Source organism: Elephas maximus, chromosome 7 (genome assembly GCF_024166365.1).
Source record: "Elephas maximus indicus isolate mEleMax1 chromosome 7, mEleMax1 primary haplotype, whole genome shotgun sequence".
Taxonomy (NCBI): domain Eukaryota; kingdom Metazoa; phylum Chordata; class Mammalia; order Proboscidea; family Elephantidae; genus Elephas; species Elephas maximus.
Genome location: NC_064825.1, coordinates 54,770,868 through 54,788,958, shown reverse-complemented (window position 1 = coordinate 54,788,958; position 18,091 = coordinate 54,770,868). Strand labels below are relative to the sequence as shown.

At 43.2% G+C, this 18,091-nt stretch overlaps 1 protein-coding gene across 1 annotated transcript; it reads right to left on the bottom strand.

Moving 5' to 3' along the window:
• On the bottom strand, nucleotides 1-18,026 carry LOC126079924 (olfactory receptor 51L1-like). Its single transcript, XM_049891279.1, has 5 exons — nucleotides 17,833-18,026; nucleotides 17,442-17,622; nucleotides 16,836-16,958; nucleotides 2,553-2,678; nucleotides 1-981 (listed from the first exon to the last, which is right to left on the bottom strand). Exons 1-5 carry the CDS (start codon nucleotides 18,024-18,026, stop codon nucleotides 1-3), a joined length of 1,605 nt encoding a protein of 534 aa, XP_049747236.1.
• Between the last annotated feature and the right edge of the window lie 65 nt (nucleotides 18,027-18,091).

Genomic DNA, 18,091 nt, shown 5'->3' with positions numbered 1-18,091 from the left:
TTAGGAGACATCAACTCTCTTCTGTTGGAAACGCTTTAAGAGGCCCTGGCAGATCTGCTTAGACTTGATGCAGTAGACAATAGCGTTCATGAAAGGCAGGACCACAAAGTGCAGGTTGGCCATGAACACTGCTAGAGCAGGATAGCTGTGCTTCTCTACTCGGTGCAATACAGACAGCCCCAGTTTGGGCAAATAAAAGATGAGAACAATGCAGAGGTGTGAGACACACGTGTTGAGTGCCTTGAGCTGTTCCCCAGGTGATGCAATGCCCAGCACTGTCTGTAGGATCAGTGCATATGAGAGCATGATAAGGGAGGAGTCAAGGCCCAGTGAGAGGAGGATGGAGACCAGGCCAACCAGGCTGTTGACCCGGGTGTTTGAGCAGGCCAGCGCTACGAGGTCACAGTGCAGGCAGTAGCAGTGTGAGAGTATGCTGATCTGGGGAAAGAGCAGACGCTGCAGGAGGATGGGTCCTGGAAGGTTGAGCAGAACAGCCCTCACTAGAATGGCAGCCCCCACTTTGACCATGGCTGAGTGGGTAAGGATTGTGGCATAGTGCAGAGGGTTCCAGATAGCAATGATGAGATCGAAGGCCATGGCGAGCAGCACACCAGATTCCACCAAGGTGAAGGCATGAATGAAGAACATTTGTGCTACACAGAAGTCAAAGGGCAATTCACCAGCACCTAGCCAGAGGAGCCGCACCATGGTGGGGAAGGTAGAGGCACAGAGACCCAGATCAGATGCTGCCAACATGAACAGGAAGATGTACATGGGTTCGTGTAAGGCTGGGTCTGTGTGGATCAGGAAGAGGATGATACTGTTGCCTAGGATGGAAACCACACAGATCAAGTTGATGGGGATAGATACCCAATGGTGAAAGGCCTCCAGGCCTGGAAAGCCAGTGAGGAGGAAGGTAGGGTGTGCGAAAGTGCTGGCGTTGCAGAAGAACATAGCGATTCCAGGAGGAAATTGTCCACCCTAGGGTTGAGAGACATTCATTCATTTGATCATCATTTATAAAGTTCCTACTAAGTGTACCCCAAGGGGCCCTCATAGCACAGTTGTTAAAGTGCTTGGCTGCTAACTGAAAGGTTTTGTTGTTTTGTTTTGGTTTTTTATGTGTAGGCTCTGAAGGAAGATCTGCCCCATGCCTTTTTAACCCATGAAAGAAACCTAATTCTTCTTAGAATCTCTATTTCCTTCCATTTTCTGGCTAACCTTCTCTTTGAGTAAAGAGGTATTGAGTAATTTTTCTGAGTTGATCTAAGTGCTTAGGGTTATTTCATTAGTCACTCAGATCTTTACTAAGTAACTATATTCTCTTTGGTCTAAGCATCCTCCTTTTTCCACATAACAAAACCAAAACCAAACCCACTGTCGTTGACTCGATTCCAACTCTTAGCAACCCTATAGAGCTATCGCTAAAAACCTACCTCCCCCAGAGTGTCTTCTCAGAGTAAATAATGAAGAAAAGAGAGTAAATTTCTGTTGAAATTTAATAGCTTTTAATGGATTCCTTATGATTTTCTACATAAAATGTCACATCATCTGTGATTGGAGATTCTTTTATTTATTTCTTTCTAATCTGGAAAGCTTTATCTTATTTACTTTCCTAAGTGAGCAGCTTCGTGTAACAAGCATCCAAATCAAGAAATAAAATATTGGTGTCAGCACCCCAGATACTACCTTGTGGCCCCTTCCAGTCACTTCTTCCATTGGAGATAACCACTATCCTGACTCCCAGTGTCACAAATTCATTTTGCTTATTTTTGAAATTTGTATAATTAGAGTCATACAGTATGAACATTATGTGTCTGGCTTCCTTTGCTCAACTGTATGTCTCTGAGATTCATCCTTATTGCTGCATGTAGTTGTAGTTCATTTACTCTCATTGGTGTATAGTTCTCCATTGTGTGACTATACCTCAATATTTTTATCCATGCTACTGTTGGTAGACATTTGAATAGGTTCCAGTTTGGAGCTAGTATGAATAGTAGGCGCTGCCATAAACATTCTAGTACACGTCTTTTGTGAGCAAATATATGCATTTCTGTCAGGTATATACAGTTGATTCTCACCATTTGCAGTAGTTACAGTCTATGAAGTCTCCACAAACACTGAGTTAGTGACTAGTGAACCATTTTCTAAGGAGCCCTGGTGGCACAGTAGTTAAGTGCTCAACTTCTAACTGAAAGGTTGGTGGTTTGAACCTACCAACCTACCAGCCACTCCTCAGGAGAAAGATGGTGCAGTCTGCTTTCATAAAAATTACAGCCTTGGAAAACCCTATGGGGCAGTTCTACTCTGTCCTATAGGGTCGCTGTGAGTCAAAATTGGCTCAAAGGCCATGGGTTTGGTTTTTGGTTCGGGAACCATTTCTCTAAGGGAATTATAGCGTTAAGTTTCTGTGAGCCTCTGGTCACAACATTTTCACCAACCAATCAATACATAACCTTGTTTTATGTGTGTTTCTGTTTAAAGGCACATTATTTAATATATATTGTTAATTTATTAATGTCGAACTCATAGCCAACAGCACTATAAATCACGCCTGAATGAAGCTCATCTAACACGAATTTCTTCTGTAAGATCTTCTCTGTAGTGCCCTTGGTCTTAGGAACATTAGATAGCACTTCGGCACAATGTTCGCGGGCCATTTTCAGCAGTGAAATTACCTACAAAATGTGAAAAACATGGCACTAAATGAACTGTGAAAAGGACACTTGTTTACAGTATGAGAGCTGAAACAAGAAGACAGACGCTTGCCTTGTTCAGTCTCAGCTAGAAAAATGCACATTGTTTCATTCCAATCTTCGCCTCCCTGCATATTGTTAAAAAAAAAAGCATATTGTTGGAGAACCATAATTAAAAACAAAATCTCCTGTTGACCCAGACAAGTTCTCTACAAAAGTAAGATAAGGAAAGCAATCTTATCACTAAACAAGCATTGAACCAGACTGTGATGCACAGCACAAGTAATTTACTAAAGTGATTGGTAAGACAGAAAGGAATTTTATCCTTTTATATAGCCAGGCAGATGCAACCCCTTACATGCATGTCCTCAAGGTAAATCATAATTATTCCTTAAGTAAGAAGACTTCAGCCCCATCTGCCATCCTAAAATCACCTGGTAATTGGGATAGCCACCTGAGTTTGCTAATTGCCTTTATCCAAAGAAAAATAATTCATTTCTCATACCTTTATGACCAGAGGCAGGTTTGCCACTTGGAGGCAAGTGTCAGCTGAAGTTAGACTCCTGTCCTCCCAGGAAACTGGGAGATAGGGATGCTGTCTTCCTTGATTGATTACATTTCACAAAGATGACTTCCATGCCCTTGAGGAAACATTCCTGGGTTGTAAAATTGGCAAGAGGCTTATTTTGCCTTTCAAAAGATTTACATATATTTCAAAGAGGCAGAGAAGGAATTTACAACTACAAGTCTTTCAAAGGAAATGCTCTAAAGAGAGGATGGGGGCGGGGTGCTCTTCCCTTTTTTCCAACAGGGAAAATTTACTTTTTCCCTTTTTATTCTTTCTTTCTCCTAATTTGTATTTGTGCTCACAGCATGTCCATGAAAACCACAAAAGCTCCACAGGAGCCCCTAGTGGATTCAAACTGCTGACCTTTTGGTTAGCAGCTGTAGCCCTCAACCACTCTACCACCAGGGTTTCCTTATGTATCAAAGGCTGTGAATACACTCAGCTTTAGTAAATTCTTCCAAACAGCTTTCCAAAGTAGTTGTACCGATTTACACTCACCCCAGCAGAGTAGGGGAGTTTCATTGTTCTAGATCCCCATCAATATTTGATTTTGTTGATCTTTCCAGTTATATCCACTCAGGGTGCCTATAGCAATATTGGGAGCCCTAGTGCCACTAAAAAATAAATAAATAAACTAAACCTTTCTTTAGTGGCACAGTGGTTAAGAACTTGGCTGATAACCAAAAGGTCCGCAGTTCAAATCCACCAGCCACACCTTAGAAACCCTATGGAGCACTTCCACCCTGTCCTATAGTCGGAATTAACTCAAAGTCATTGAGGGATTTGCTTTTTGTTTGTTTGTTTGTTTTGTTTTCAGCAGTATCACATTGTGGTTTTAATGCACATTTCCCTGATTACTAATAAAATGAGTACCTTTGTGTATGTTTACTGGCTATTTGAATATTTTCTTTTTTGAACATTTTTCCTATTGATTTGTAGGAGTTCTTTAAATATTCTGAATAGTTGCTGTGCAGTTTTGTGCTTTTCACTACCTTGGCCATTTTCTAACTGCAGTTTTGTAGAAGTTAAGTAACTTCACAGAGCCTCAGCGGTCCTGCCTGCAATATCTGCGTTCATGAATCAGCCTGACGCTGTGAAGTTAGATGGCTAGCAAAGCGCCTAAGACATAGTATTTTCTCACATAGTTCCTTTCCCCATATTAATGAAAGTCTAAGACTCTTTCAGCACAATCTTCTTTGTAATATTAGTTCAGAAACATAAGCCCCTGAACTATACCCTAATTCCATTATTCCCTCCTCTGCCTCTGTTCTTTGGAGGTATCTCTTTGGTGAATTGTAAGGATAGAACTGGTAGAGGAAAGGTTCATAGAGGGAGTCATTTCATCCATCCCAACCCTCCATACAATCTCCCTAGGCTGAGTTTAATACGTACATGTCTCCAGCAGGGATGAGTCCACCACAGTCTAATCACGTACTTATTATACATAATATGAGCAACTATCAACGTCAGGACCACCACTCTGTACGACTGTAGGGGGCACCATTCACATTTTAATCTGTATGAATAAGGCCCTGGAATTGTGGTTCTCACCCTGTGGGACCACAGTAGGTGGCCCTCATCGTGAGCCAGAAATTGGATTGCTAGCTCAGAACTGGCAAGGAGATAGTAATGCACGCTAACAATATTTTGGAAGAAAGCACTGAGTATGATGATACACTCACAAAAGGAAGCCGGGGAGACTACTTGGCTGGCAGGCAGGGGACAGGGGTGGGGAGACGATATTTCCTTCATAGAGCTAGAGAATGTTTATCTTTAGTACCATCGTGCCCCCAGAACCTAGCACAGGATCTGGCACAGAATGGAACTAAATAAATGTTTGGTGAAGGAATAAACAGCTGATGTGTTTTACAAGCACGGTCTTACTCGCTAAACTGAGTTTCTGCTGTGTATTGTGTTAGGCAATGGGTGTACAGCAATGGAAGCTAAATATACTCATTTATTCCACACTGAGTGTACCCAGTTATACCAATTAGTTTGTGATAATGATTATTAATGACGATAATAAGAATAGTTGAAAAGATTTGTCTATGTGGGATCAAATTCACAACACCATCTCGGACGGTTAGATGAGAAGCTTAAGGGGCAACGAGTTTACGTTAATGGTGGTGGAATAATTTGGAAAAGGATATTGAGAACAGTTACACAACTTGAAGAATGTAAACAATGTCACTGAATTCTACATGTAGAATTTGTTGAAATGGTGTATCCCTTGCTGTGTATATTTTCACCAAAAGAAAATATAAAGAGTAGTTGCTAGCACTTATTGACCATGTGCCACACACGGAGCTAAGGATGTTACCTGTCAGTTTGGAACGGAGCCTCGGGCTGAATAACTTGCCCCAAGTCAAACATTGGTAATTGGATCAAACTGGTCTCAGCTCAAGACTGTCTGATTCTCAAGGCCATGTGCTGGATTACAGACCGAATCTCCAACTGTCAGGCAAGAAAGGCATGATCTGACAGGTCTGAGCCCAAAGGGAAGGGCTTCTGCTCTACATACAGCTGGGTTCATACTGCAAAATAGCAGCTAAGCCGACATCCTATGTGAAATTCTCACAATAAATGTGGCTTGTGGCCCATATGGCAACTGTGTTGTCACCAACTGCCGTTCTGCATAGTGTCCTCTGTGGGAGGACAGACAAAACCTTCTGTGCACCACAGGGTTAAGCCACAGCCACGCATCCACAGTCCCAGCTGAAGTAAGGCCAGAGAACTGCCTTCTCAGGCACTTGGTAACTTGGATGCTTCCTTCCTCTGTGGTTCCTACAGACTCCGAGATCCCTGTACTAGATTAAAGCTGCCCTGGCCTGCCCCGTTTTTCTCCCCTATTTACCATGCTTTCTGATATTTTCTTACTAAATAATAGTAAGAGTCAAAAAATAACATTCATCTTATGTACATATACTTTACACGTATTACCTTATTTAATCCTCTAGCCCTGTGGGATATTTTCTGATGAGGAAATCAAGCCTCAAAGAGGTTAAATAATTTTCCCAAGGTCATGAAACTAAGTGATGGAGCCAGAATCCAAAACCAAGTTTGTCTAAAGACAGATGATTCTCTCAATTGCTTTAAATAGGGAAAGAGCAATTGCGAGTCGTGGCACTTCAGGGTTATCAGGTTCTTTGCCCACAGGGTCATTTAAAGACCAACTTTTCTGTCCCCTACCTCCAGTCCCTTTTCTCTTTAAAGCAGATGCAGAGGTTTGAGGGTAGAACGAGGACACGATTAAGAGGAGCAGTCATCAGACCAATCCAGCTGAGCCACCCTGCTTCCCAATACTCCCAGTTGTTCTAACCTCTCCTCAGAGATTGTGGCTCCTCTGGACGCAGTGCTAAAGCTGTGCACACCTAACGACACCCAAGAATCAAGTAGTGTCTGATGCAAGGGAGGCTGCATCCTTCTCCTCCTGTTTCCCTAACACTTGAGGGTGAAAGGAGAGTTTACCAAAAAGTTACAACCTCAGCATGTAAAAAGAAAGGACAAGAATCTGACCTCACAATGTGACTGTAAACCTAAGAAAGAATATAAACCATTTAGCACCTAGTGGGAAATTATCTCCTTAGAAGCAAGGATAGTGAGACTTCACTTTGCATACTTTGGACACATAAAGTAGCAGGTGGGGCGGGGTGTGGAGAGAGAAACTCCCCAGGAGGTGGATCGACACCATAGATACAACAATAAGCTCAAGCACACCAGTGATTGTGGGGATGGTGCAGGACCCTGCAACGTTTCCTTTTGTTTTCCATAAAGTCACCATGAGGCTCAGCTGACTCAACTGCAACTAACAACAACAGGAATTTATTAAATCATAATAGTAACCAGACACCACCCTAGGGTTTCACACCCATTACCCATGAAATCCCTCTCCTTCCAAAGCTTGTGAGTAGCATCCTATCCCTTCTGTAGACAAGGAAACAGAGCCTGGGAGGTGAGGAAACTTGTCAATGACCACACTGGAAGTAAACGGAAGCACAGTCCATTTGACTCCAAGCTCATACATCTGCCTGTTCCTCACCCATAAAAATCTTTAAAACTAATATCTTACCTCTTGAGGTTATTGTGAGGATTAAATGAGAATACTTGTAAAACACTTCTTATGTGCCCGGCATATAATAGGCACTGAGAATAATTACAATGACTAATGCCTGTTGGAGCCCTGGTGGCAAAGTCATTAAGAGCTCAGGCTTGTAACCAAAGGGTTGGCAGTTCGAATCTACCAGCCCCTCCTTGGAAACCCTTTGGGGCAGTTCTACTTTGTCCTATAGGTTCGCTATGAGTCCGAAACAATTCAGCGGTACACAGTAATGACAACAACAATTATTACCCTATAAGGTGGGTACAATTATCATCCCCATTTTGCACATAAGAAAACTGAGGCAACAAGTGCTTGGATAACTTGCCTAAGACCACAAACTTTAGCCCACATTCTTAAGCACCGTTATGCTGCTTCTTTTTGTTAGCTGTAATGATCATTAATACCATTAATGCTGCAAATTTCCTTTCTCAAAAAAAGATAAAATGGGATTACAGGTTAATAGGATCTTCTCATTTACCACTCCAGCCTCCTCCCTGACTGCTTATATGCATCAGCTCTTGAGATGTCCCATAGAATAGTTCTAAGACTATACACAGCCCAAGTGCTTATTGTCTACTCCTGTCTTGCATACTATGTGAGTTTAATTACAAACTCATGGTTTAGGCATATATGCAGAACAGCCTTCTCCTCAAAGCAGTAATCTCCTGAGAGAACAAAGAAGAAACTTAGTAAAAACCATATCTGGAAGGAGAAAAATGATAGGGATAGTGAGATGGAGAGAGAGAGAGAGACAATCAATGCAAAGCAGACCCTTCTGAGAAGGCAGAGAAAAAAAATTAAACTACACTCTCTGCCCCTCTGCCATCTTATTAGAGCTCCAGGAGACAAGGAACAGGGCAAAGACTGTTTTCTCTCTAATCAGGAAAGTCTTTATCCAAATGTCTCCTGACTTGAAGGCTAAGCTATGGTCAACAAGCTTAAGGAAATGACCCAACTTAGAGAAATTTAGAGGCCCTCCTCTCCCAAGATTTCTATGCCAACCAGGCTTTGTTTTCCACCACACAAGGGGATATAAGGCTTTAAGCCTCTGATTTTGCCAGCCGAGTCCTGGGACTGAGGAAGTCCCAGGCCTGGGGTCAAGATGGAAGTTATAGGAAATAGGCCCTGACACTGCAGCCCTAGCCAAAAAAGATAGTCAGGAGCTGGGGAAGGACCCATGTTTGCCCCAAGCCCCTGATGCTATTGTGCTTTAGCCAAGATTACGTCTAAAACTGCTCTGCTTAGAAATGAGCTCAATACCAACCCATCTAGGCTGGGCACCTGCAACTGGGTAGTCACAGATGCTTGTCTGCAGGGTCTCCAGCTCCCCCTTAACAACTCAGAGCCCCACCTCCTGCTGCTTTCCAGCTGTCTGAGGCTCTCATAAGGGTCTAGAGACAAATTCAGGTATGCGTGGGGAGATGTCGTATTCTCTATATCCCCTTGCTCCCCAGACCACGTCCAAACAAAGAAATACTTGGAGAATACTGCTTTAATATTGGACTTATTAATATTAATTCTGAAAGCTATTAAGGAAATTGCAGAGAGATCTGATTAAAGGAATAAAACTGGAATTTTTAAAAGGTTAGAGTTTATCAATTTAGGATCCACATAGAAAAAAAAATCATGATTTCTTAGATAAATCTGATCCTATCAGGTTGTTTTTTTTTTTTTACACTATCCTTTATATAATCTCTTTAAATAGTTTTTAAACAATAGACCTGCTTCAAGTCTGATTATATAAGTCTTGCCTCATTTAGAAGGTAAGCAGCCAAAATCCTTGATTAGATTTAACTGGTCACCCCTGGCTGCTTATGAAGAAATGCCAGGATCTGGAATGGTTACAGAACATCTCTAGTACTGAATGATATAAAATTGAGAAAGATAGATAGATAGAGTCAAAGATAAACCAAAAACAAAACCATTGCCACTGAGTCGATTCGTACTCATAGCGACCCTGTAGGACAGAGTAGAACTGCCCCGTACAGTTTCCAAGGAGCACCTGGTGGATTCAAACTGCTGACCTTTTTGTTAGCAGCCATAGCTCTTAATCACTACACCACCAGGGTTTCCAGAATCAAATATAAGATAGCATAAACCTGGAACAGAGGCCTTTTTTAATAATCACTGGTACGGGTGAATATATTGTAACCCAGCGTTCTTTGATCTTCCCTCCCAACCCAGATATATCTGCTAATGGGGTCTGAGATATCTGACAATATGATTTCTCTTTAACTTGCTTGACTGTCTTTCACAGCATAAATAATTTGTGTCTATGAAAAGCCTGTATCTCCTCATGTTGTCATTCCAGGGGTTGGGACAGGGCAGCATATTACATACATCTTGTCCTGAGATTGTGTCATACACAGGCAGCACAGGATTAGAAGCGTGTGCTATAGACCCACACTGCCTAGGCTTGAAGTCTGGCTTTCCTACTAATAAGCTGCATGACTGTGGGCAAATTCCTGAACACTTCCGCATCCTAATGGTCTTCCCTGTAAAATGGGGATAATAAAAGTGCTGCACTCATTAAGTTGTGGTGAGGGTTAAATGAGCTCATGGAGAAATCATTAACCTTTAATAAGCGTTACCTATGATCAGTTTAACGTGGCTGGCAGCCTTCCTGACTTGGATTAGTTTAGGATGAAGATTCTCACCCCTCTCCTGCTCCAACTAGTCAGAATATGCCTTCGAATGGAAGGCTAAACAGCTGGACCCCAAACTGAGGCAGAGGACAAACTCTGCAGCCCACAACAGGATGTAAGACACCTGTGAAATTTGGCCTGCACTAGGATCTTTTGATGTAGTGAAAAATCGGTGAAATTGTGACTACAGATTAGCAAGTAAGCACAAGCAAGCCCGTGCATACCCTGCTTATTGGGCAATCTGTCCCTGAATGCCATGATTAGAGCTCATCACAGATGCCTACCCAAAGTCCATTATGGTATAAGAGGGAGGTTCAGTAAAGGCCTTGAGGCTACTCTCACCTTTCAGGTTATGGAAAGATTTGGAGAGAAGTTGCCCTGCACTAGGCAGAGACTATTCAGTGCTGCCCAGAGGCAGACACACTGGCATAGGCCTGTGGCGCAAGGCCTTGGTGCTCAATCTCCTCACCCCAAGCCCAGCTGGCTTGCCCTAGCCCTGGCACTCACCAAAGCCCCGGAGCTTTTGTCTCCTCTCATCTGTTTCTCTGTTTGTAGAAAGCATTTCTTGCTGGATCAGTAAAGATCAGGACTTTGTAAACCTTTGGTGGAGGTAGGAAAATAACAGGTCTGCTGGGATCTGGGTGCAAATCCAAGAGATTTTCATAGTTGAACTTGCTGAACCCCCTGAGTGCTGGGCCAGGCAGCTCTGGGACTTGAAAGGAAGCTACAGGCTGTACATCCTGATGATTCAGCACCAAGAGGATACTTAGGTACCCCATACTGAGCACCTGCTCTTCCCAAAATCCCAGCCTGGTGACACAAAAAGGCAGGTGGGGCTAAAGGGGATGAGCCTGGGACACATTCTGTCCTTCTGGGGCAGCAGAGATGGTAATTAATTTCTGCTTTAGAGAGAAGGAACACAGGCTTTCCGTATATTCTGGCTAAAAGAAATCAGGCAGCATAGCCAAAGACATGTGTGAGTGCTTTAGACATGGCGAAAGCGTTAGAGAGGAGAAAAGGAGCTTCCATTCATCTTTATACCTGTACCTAGGGGGTGAGGGTGGTTGAATGTGAAACCAAAATGACGAAGCAATCTCTCTCTCTCTTCCTTGGAGATCATAAATCAAGAATGATGTAGCAGAAAAACTCTGATCTATTTCTGGATCTGTCACCAACTGTGGGATAGTGAGCATATGACTTTACCCCCTTGAGCCTAGTATGCGTCATTTGTAAGTTTTAGGTAATGGATATTTCATGGAATCAGGATTATGAGAACTAGCTTCAGTAACTTGTCTGGAATCCCCACCACACATGATCAGAGCTCTTTTTTTTTTTAATAATTTTAGATTTACAGAAAAGTCGCAAAGATGGTATAGAGTTCTTGTATACCCTTTTCACAGCTTCCTCTAATGTTAGTTACACATTCGTGGCACATTTGTTAAAACTAAGAGATTAACATTGGTTCACTGCTATTAACTACACTCCAGACATTATTTGGATTTTGCCAGTTTTTTCCACTGACGTTCTTTTTCTGTTCCAAGATCCAATACCGAGTTCCAGTGCATTTTATTTACTCATCATTTCCCTTTCATCTTCTCTGGTCTGTAGCAGTTTCTCAGTCTTTCTTTGCTTTTCATGACCTTGGCATTCTTGAAGAGCACTGGTCAGATATTTTGTCAGAGGTTTTAATTCACCAACTTGAGCCATCCCCTCCTCCTCTCTCTCCAACATGGAGAGGAGGACATCTGGAAGTGACAGTCTACACTGCAAGATGTCTGGCTTCTCTTTGTTCCACACCAGGTCCCAGTATGTCTGCAGATTACAGAGCAGTGAATTTCAAGGTTTGATCTGCTTGAGGTGTTAGCAGTTTGTGATATCATCCAAGTGGTTCTTGTAGCCCAGAAACCAGTCTTGTCCTCCATGGGCCCCAAGATACGCCTTTCCATATCTATCACACACCCCTATTTTCAAATTTTAGTTTAAAAAATTGCAGATTTTTATTACATTACAGGCTCTGAAAATAAGGAGGTGATTTTTTTAACGGATTCTTAACTGTGTTTTGTTAAAATACTAACTTAAGTCAAGAGAGCTTAATTTGAGAGCATCAAATCTTACGGTTCTCTAGAACTTCATTCTAGGATCCTTTATTCCCCTTCAAACTATTAATGTGATCAAGGCCAGATTCTCTCTCAATTCTGGATGGGAGAGAAAAAGATACATGGAAGTAGGAAAAGTGAAACACAAGGCTGATTCTATCTGCTCACAGACAGAGTGCTCTCCGTTCTACTCAGTCTAAAACCTATATTGTCTAGTAGGCTTTAAATGAGTCCACAAAATCAGGGTTCCTTTGGCACTGGGTTTTGGGTTACTCATGGTGCTTTACCTAGAGATTAACCAGCCCACTCAGGGTGATGTCTTAAACCAGGTCCTCTAGATTAGCTTTAGGTAAGATTAAAGAATTGACCCTTTATTCAGAAGGCAATGAGAGTGGGGAGTGGTGGGGGGGGAAGGGGGGAGGAGAAGTGAAGAAATTAGTGTAAAGGGAAAAGGAAGTGAGGCAAGAGGAAATGCAAAACAATTCGATACAATGTGCTGTCACACTGGATAAAGATACATCATGAATTTCAAGGAGACACAGGAGATCCCTCAGCCAGTGAGTTTGCTCATCAGAAGGGTTGCAAGGAGGAGCTACACCTTGAAGTAGTACACAGAAGAGAAAAGAGGAGGGTTTATTTGTTCCACTTTCTCCTGCCTCCCATGTCCCATTGGTCAGTGGTGTTTGCTCCATGGAGAGCTAACTCCCTGAATTTTTTGATTATAAATTTGGTCCATAGTGGTAGCTAAGAAATCTGGATCCCATGCCATGGGGTGTGATGTTTCGTCCAAATCCCAAAGTATGTGTGTGGAGTGGTGAACCAGCATTGCTGGGGTTCTGACTAAGACAGAGAATAAAAGAAGGGGTCAAGAAAACTGAGGTGGTACACGACTTTGGTGTCCAATACATATTATCCTGAAAAAGAGTGAAGAAAAATCTTTCCAATGGGAAGAACATCAAACAAGGGGTTGTACACTTCGCTTAGAAGAAAAGATAAACTAATTTATCTTCATATCTTGGCCATTTTCAATAGTTTTGCCTTTGGTCGGAGGCTTGGAAAAAATATGATTGAAAGATTGATGACCAAAAGTTATGGGTGGAGGTTAAAACCAAAAACCAAACCGAATGCCATCAAGCCAATTCCGATTCCAACTAAGAGCAATCCTATAGGACAGAGTAGAAGTGCCCCTTATTGTTTACCAAGGAGCAGCTGGTGGATTCACACTGCTAACTTTTTGGTCAGCAGCTATATCTCTTAACCACTGTACCACCAGGGCTCTGGGTAGAGGTTACCTGTTGAATTTCTAGGAAATGGTGCAGATAAAAAAAAATACTTTTGTCCTATGTGAATACCACCAGAGGGCATCCAATGCAGAGAAAACCAATAACCAAGCCTATTGCCTTCAAGTCAATTCCAATTCATAGCAACCCTATAGGACAGAGTAGAACCGCCCCATAAGGTTTCCCATGAGCAGCTGGTGGATTCAAACTTTTGACCTTTTGGTTAGCAGCCCAGCTCTTAACCAATGCAGAGAAGGCATTCAATAATCAGGGAGATAGGAATATCCATCCAGTGAATGTTGATCAGCTCTCTGTTGCTTGTTCAATAGGATCATGTACAAGTATCCATATCAGTAGCGGTAAATAGATAAGGCTGAGTGATATGAAGCCCACGCTGCTGAGCACAGGCAGAGCCTCTAATTGTATGAGTAAATTCTGTCATGGGCACTTGTACATAAAAGGTCAACTGTGAGTCTGATTTTTCACTATTTCTCAGAGAGTCTAGACAGTCTTCTAGAGGCAGGTTAATTACATTGGACCAACAGCAATTTGTACTCATAGAGTACGTACATATTCCAAAAACAGATCTGCTTTTCCCACGTATGTTGTCCTGCACAACCAAAAAGACATATTCCATCAAGTTAGCCCATGGGGTATCCCAACAACATCACTTGCAACCATGGAACTGATTTTACAGTCAAAGAATTCTCATAATGGGCTCACCCTATGGAATGCATGGGTCTTATAGTCTACCCCAAAAGCCAGAAGCACCTGGTCCAATAGAACTGTGGGGTGAACAGCTAAAGGCTCATGTATCACACCAGTTTGAAAACCCCGTTATATGAGATTTGGAGGTCGGCATATAAATTCTGTACAAGCTTTCAATCAGCAACCAATATATAAGTATTTTTTTCATATCCAGCATACACACACTGGTCAGAGAATCAAGGAAAAGAGAAGTACCCCCATTGCTATCATGGTAATAGCTCCTTTACAGAATTTTTTTTTCCATCCCTACAACATAGAGCTTAACCAGCTTGGAGAGCCTAGCAAAGAATGGAGAAGCCCTTCTACCAAGGAAAGCAAAAGTGTCCTAATAAATTGGAATCTCTGACTATAGCCTGGCTATTTGGGATTTCCTAAGCCACTGAAAACAGGGTTCTGATACTAACTGAAATGACTTATACGATTAGCAGAACTTGGGTTGCTGACACACAACAGAGACAAGGAGGGTTTTGCCTAAAACCCAAAGTATACACTGGAGAGATTCCTAGTTCTCATTATCCAATAACAATGGCTGATGTGTTGAAAGCAATATGTGCTAACGTGTTGAAGACAGGAACATTAAGGACACTGATCCTTCAGGAAAAATATTTGGGTCATCTTACCAGTTAAAGAATACTGAAGTGCTGTCACGGACTTAATTACGTTCCTGAAAAAATTGTGTATCAATTTCGCTGGACCCTGATACCTACTATTGTGTGGTTGTCTTCCATTTTATGATTGTAATTTTATGTTAAAGAAGATGAGGGTGGGATTGTAACACCCTTACCCAGGTCACATTCCAGATCCAATGTAAAGGGAGTTTCCTGGGGTATGGCCTGCACCACCTTTTATCTCTCAAGAGATAAAAAGGAAAGGGAAGCAAGCAGAGAGTTGGGGGCCTCACACTACCAAGAAAGAAGCATCGGGAGCAGAGTGAGTTCTTTAGACCCCCGGTTCCTGCACAGAGAAGTTTCAAGTCCAGGAGAAGACTGACAAGAAAGACCTTCCTCCAGAACCAACAGAGAGAAAAGGCAGTCCCCTGGAGCTGACACCCTGAATTTGGACTTTTAGCCTACTTTACTGTAAAGAAAGAAATTTCTCTTTGTCAAAGCCATCTGCTTGTGGTATGTCTGTTATAGCAGCATTAGATAACCAAGACAAGTACTGAAGCACAGGCAGTGAGCCAGGAGACTTTGGAATGAGTGGCATCTTTCATCTTGTAGCCAATTACCAAGCCGGGAACTATGCCAGCTATGCATATGTTATGTTAATGATTGTGTGCATATTACTGGACAGGTACCAAAACAATCCTGTGGTAGATGCATTAATAAACCAGTTGCCTTTGACTCATGACGACACCATGTATGTCAGAGTAGGACTGTGCTCCATAGAGTTTTCAATGGCTGATTTTTCATAAGTAAATTGCCAGCCTTTCTTCCCTGGTTCCTCTGGGTGGGTTTGAACTGCCAGCTTTTTGGTTAGCGGTTGAGTGAAAACTGATTGCACCACATTGGGACCTTACATGCATTAAAGTTCTTGTTCTTATGTACCGTCAAGTCACTTCCAACTTATAGCAAACCTGTGTACAAGAGAGTGAAACACTGCCCAATCCTGCACCATCCTCACAATCCTTGCTATGTTTGAGCCCATTGTTGCAGCCACTGTGTCAATCCATCTCAGTGAGGGTCTTCCTCTTTTTCACTGATCCTCTACTTGACCAAGCGTGATGTCCCTCTCAAGGGACTGGTCCCTCCTGATATCATGTCCAAAGTACTTGAGACAAAGTCTTGCCATCCTCACTTCTAAGGAGCATTCTGGCTGTACTTCTTCCAAAATAGATTTTTTCCTTCTTGTGGCAGACTACAGTATATTCAATATTCTTTGCCAACACTGTAATTCAAAGGCATCAGTTCTTCTTAAGTCTTCCTTATTCAGTGTCCAGCTTTCACATGCATATGAGGTGATTAAAAATACCATGACTTGGGTCAGGCACACCTTAGTCTTCAAGGTGACATCTATGCTTCTGAACACTTTTAAAGAGGTCTTTTGCAGCACATTTGCCCAATGCAATGCCTCCTTTGATTTCTTGACTGCTGCTTCCATAGGTGTTATTTGTGGATCCAAGTAAAATGAAATCTTTAACAACTTCAATATTTTCTCTGTTTATCATGACCAATCCATGCACTAATACCCCTGCTTAATTAGATGAGTAAATTGAAGCTCAGAGAGATGGGCATCCAGCTAATAAATAGTAGGGTCCGCACTGACTGAGTCCATGTCTGCCTTATTATGAAACCTATGTTCTTTTCATACCCATTCTCTTTCCAACTGAGGCTTACTCAATTCCTGCAACAAACAACAAAGGGTCTACACTGATGTGAAACAGTCACTTTCAGGGTGTCTTTTTTCTTTGATTTTTTTCACTGTTTCCACTCTGCTTTCAGGGACTGTTTATGTTAATGGAATCAACTGAATAGGTGTAATGGTTTGGTAGATTTATCACATTTATTACCAAGCAGCCAAATAGGTGTAATGGTTTGGTAGATTTATCACGAAACAGCCAAACAGAATGACAGGATCCGCTCTCCACAGAACCCACTCACCTTCCCATTCCCCAGGCTCTAACCAAGGGATCCGCAGTTTCTGTGTCCCTGATGCTCACTGAGGGTAAGGTAGTGGAAATTACCCGTTTTTCTGAGAGCCCGGTTCCTTCCTTAGGCCCCAGTAGCTGACTTTGTCCCCACAGGCAATTAGGGCGGGACATGACACACTCCTCTAGAGTGGGCAGCTGCCGCGGAGGGGAGAAGGTCTGAAAAGGACGCATAAACCACAGAGAGTAATTTCAGGTCTAGGACTTAAGAGGGAGAGACTACAGGGGACTCAGCCTCAGCTGGGCAGAGCAGGGAGGGGGAAATGGGAGAGAGGCATTACATTTGATAATGGGAGAGCGTGAGCCTAGGACGAAGTGCTGCCGAGTTTTCCTTCAACCCCAGCTTCCAAGATGCCCAAGTCTAGGGACTCAGAATCTTCTAATACCTCTCTCACCCCAACTCCTCCTTGTCTCTTCCCGTTTGCCCTCCCACTTCTCTTCCTTCCCTGCTGCTATTCCTTCTGTCCCTCCACACCCATTTCTCCTCCCGTCCCTTCAATTCTCCTCCCACTCTCCTCCCATTTTTTTGACTCTTCTTTGAGAGGAAATCGAAAGTGGAATCAGGAGTCCACCCGCGGCCTTCGAGTGCGCTGTTGAGGTGAGTGAAGCTGGCTAGGCTGGGGGATCCCAGCCTCCCCTTACCCAGATTTGAAGATTCCCTTCCACCCCTTCTCCCTTGCGGGACTTGGTCGACCCAGCAGGTCTTCCCGCGAGGGCGCCTCTGCCTAGAAGGAGGCTGAGCTCTGAAGCGACTGCAGAGGTAGCCGGCGGGAGCCAGGCCGCCCTGTTGCCGCGCCCGTCAGGGGAGTAGGGGCGCGCGAACCTTGGAGAACCGGGATTGTAGCCCGGAGGTTGGCCCAGGGGAGCCCAGTGTGGGGCGGGCAGCAATCCTGGAAACGGAATTTCCCTTCCCTCCTCTCTCCCCTCGACGACCCTGGGTTTTTATCCTATCTCCAAAAATCCACCTCTGCAAGTGAGAGGGACAGGGCTGCTCAGGACGTTGGACTAGGATGTATCCTGGTCCAAGACTGACCTGGTCAGTGCCCTGGAGGAAATTAAGACAGGAACCAGGTAGTCAAGAGAAGAGCCCAGGGAGTGCTGGCCACACTTCTGAGCGCACAGTGTCGCCTCCCTTCCCAAGCAGCTCCCTTCCCCCACTGGCCTACCCCTCAAAAGCAAACCTCCAAAATGCTTTCCTCCTCTTCCCTGTTCCTTCCTCTTTTTCATTTTAGTCTATGTAACTTTATGCAAATTATTGCATCTGTTTATTGATGTACCCATGTATATGTATA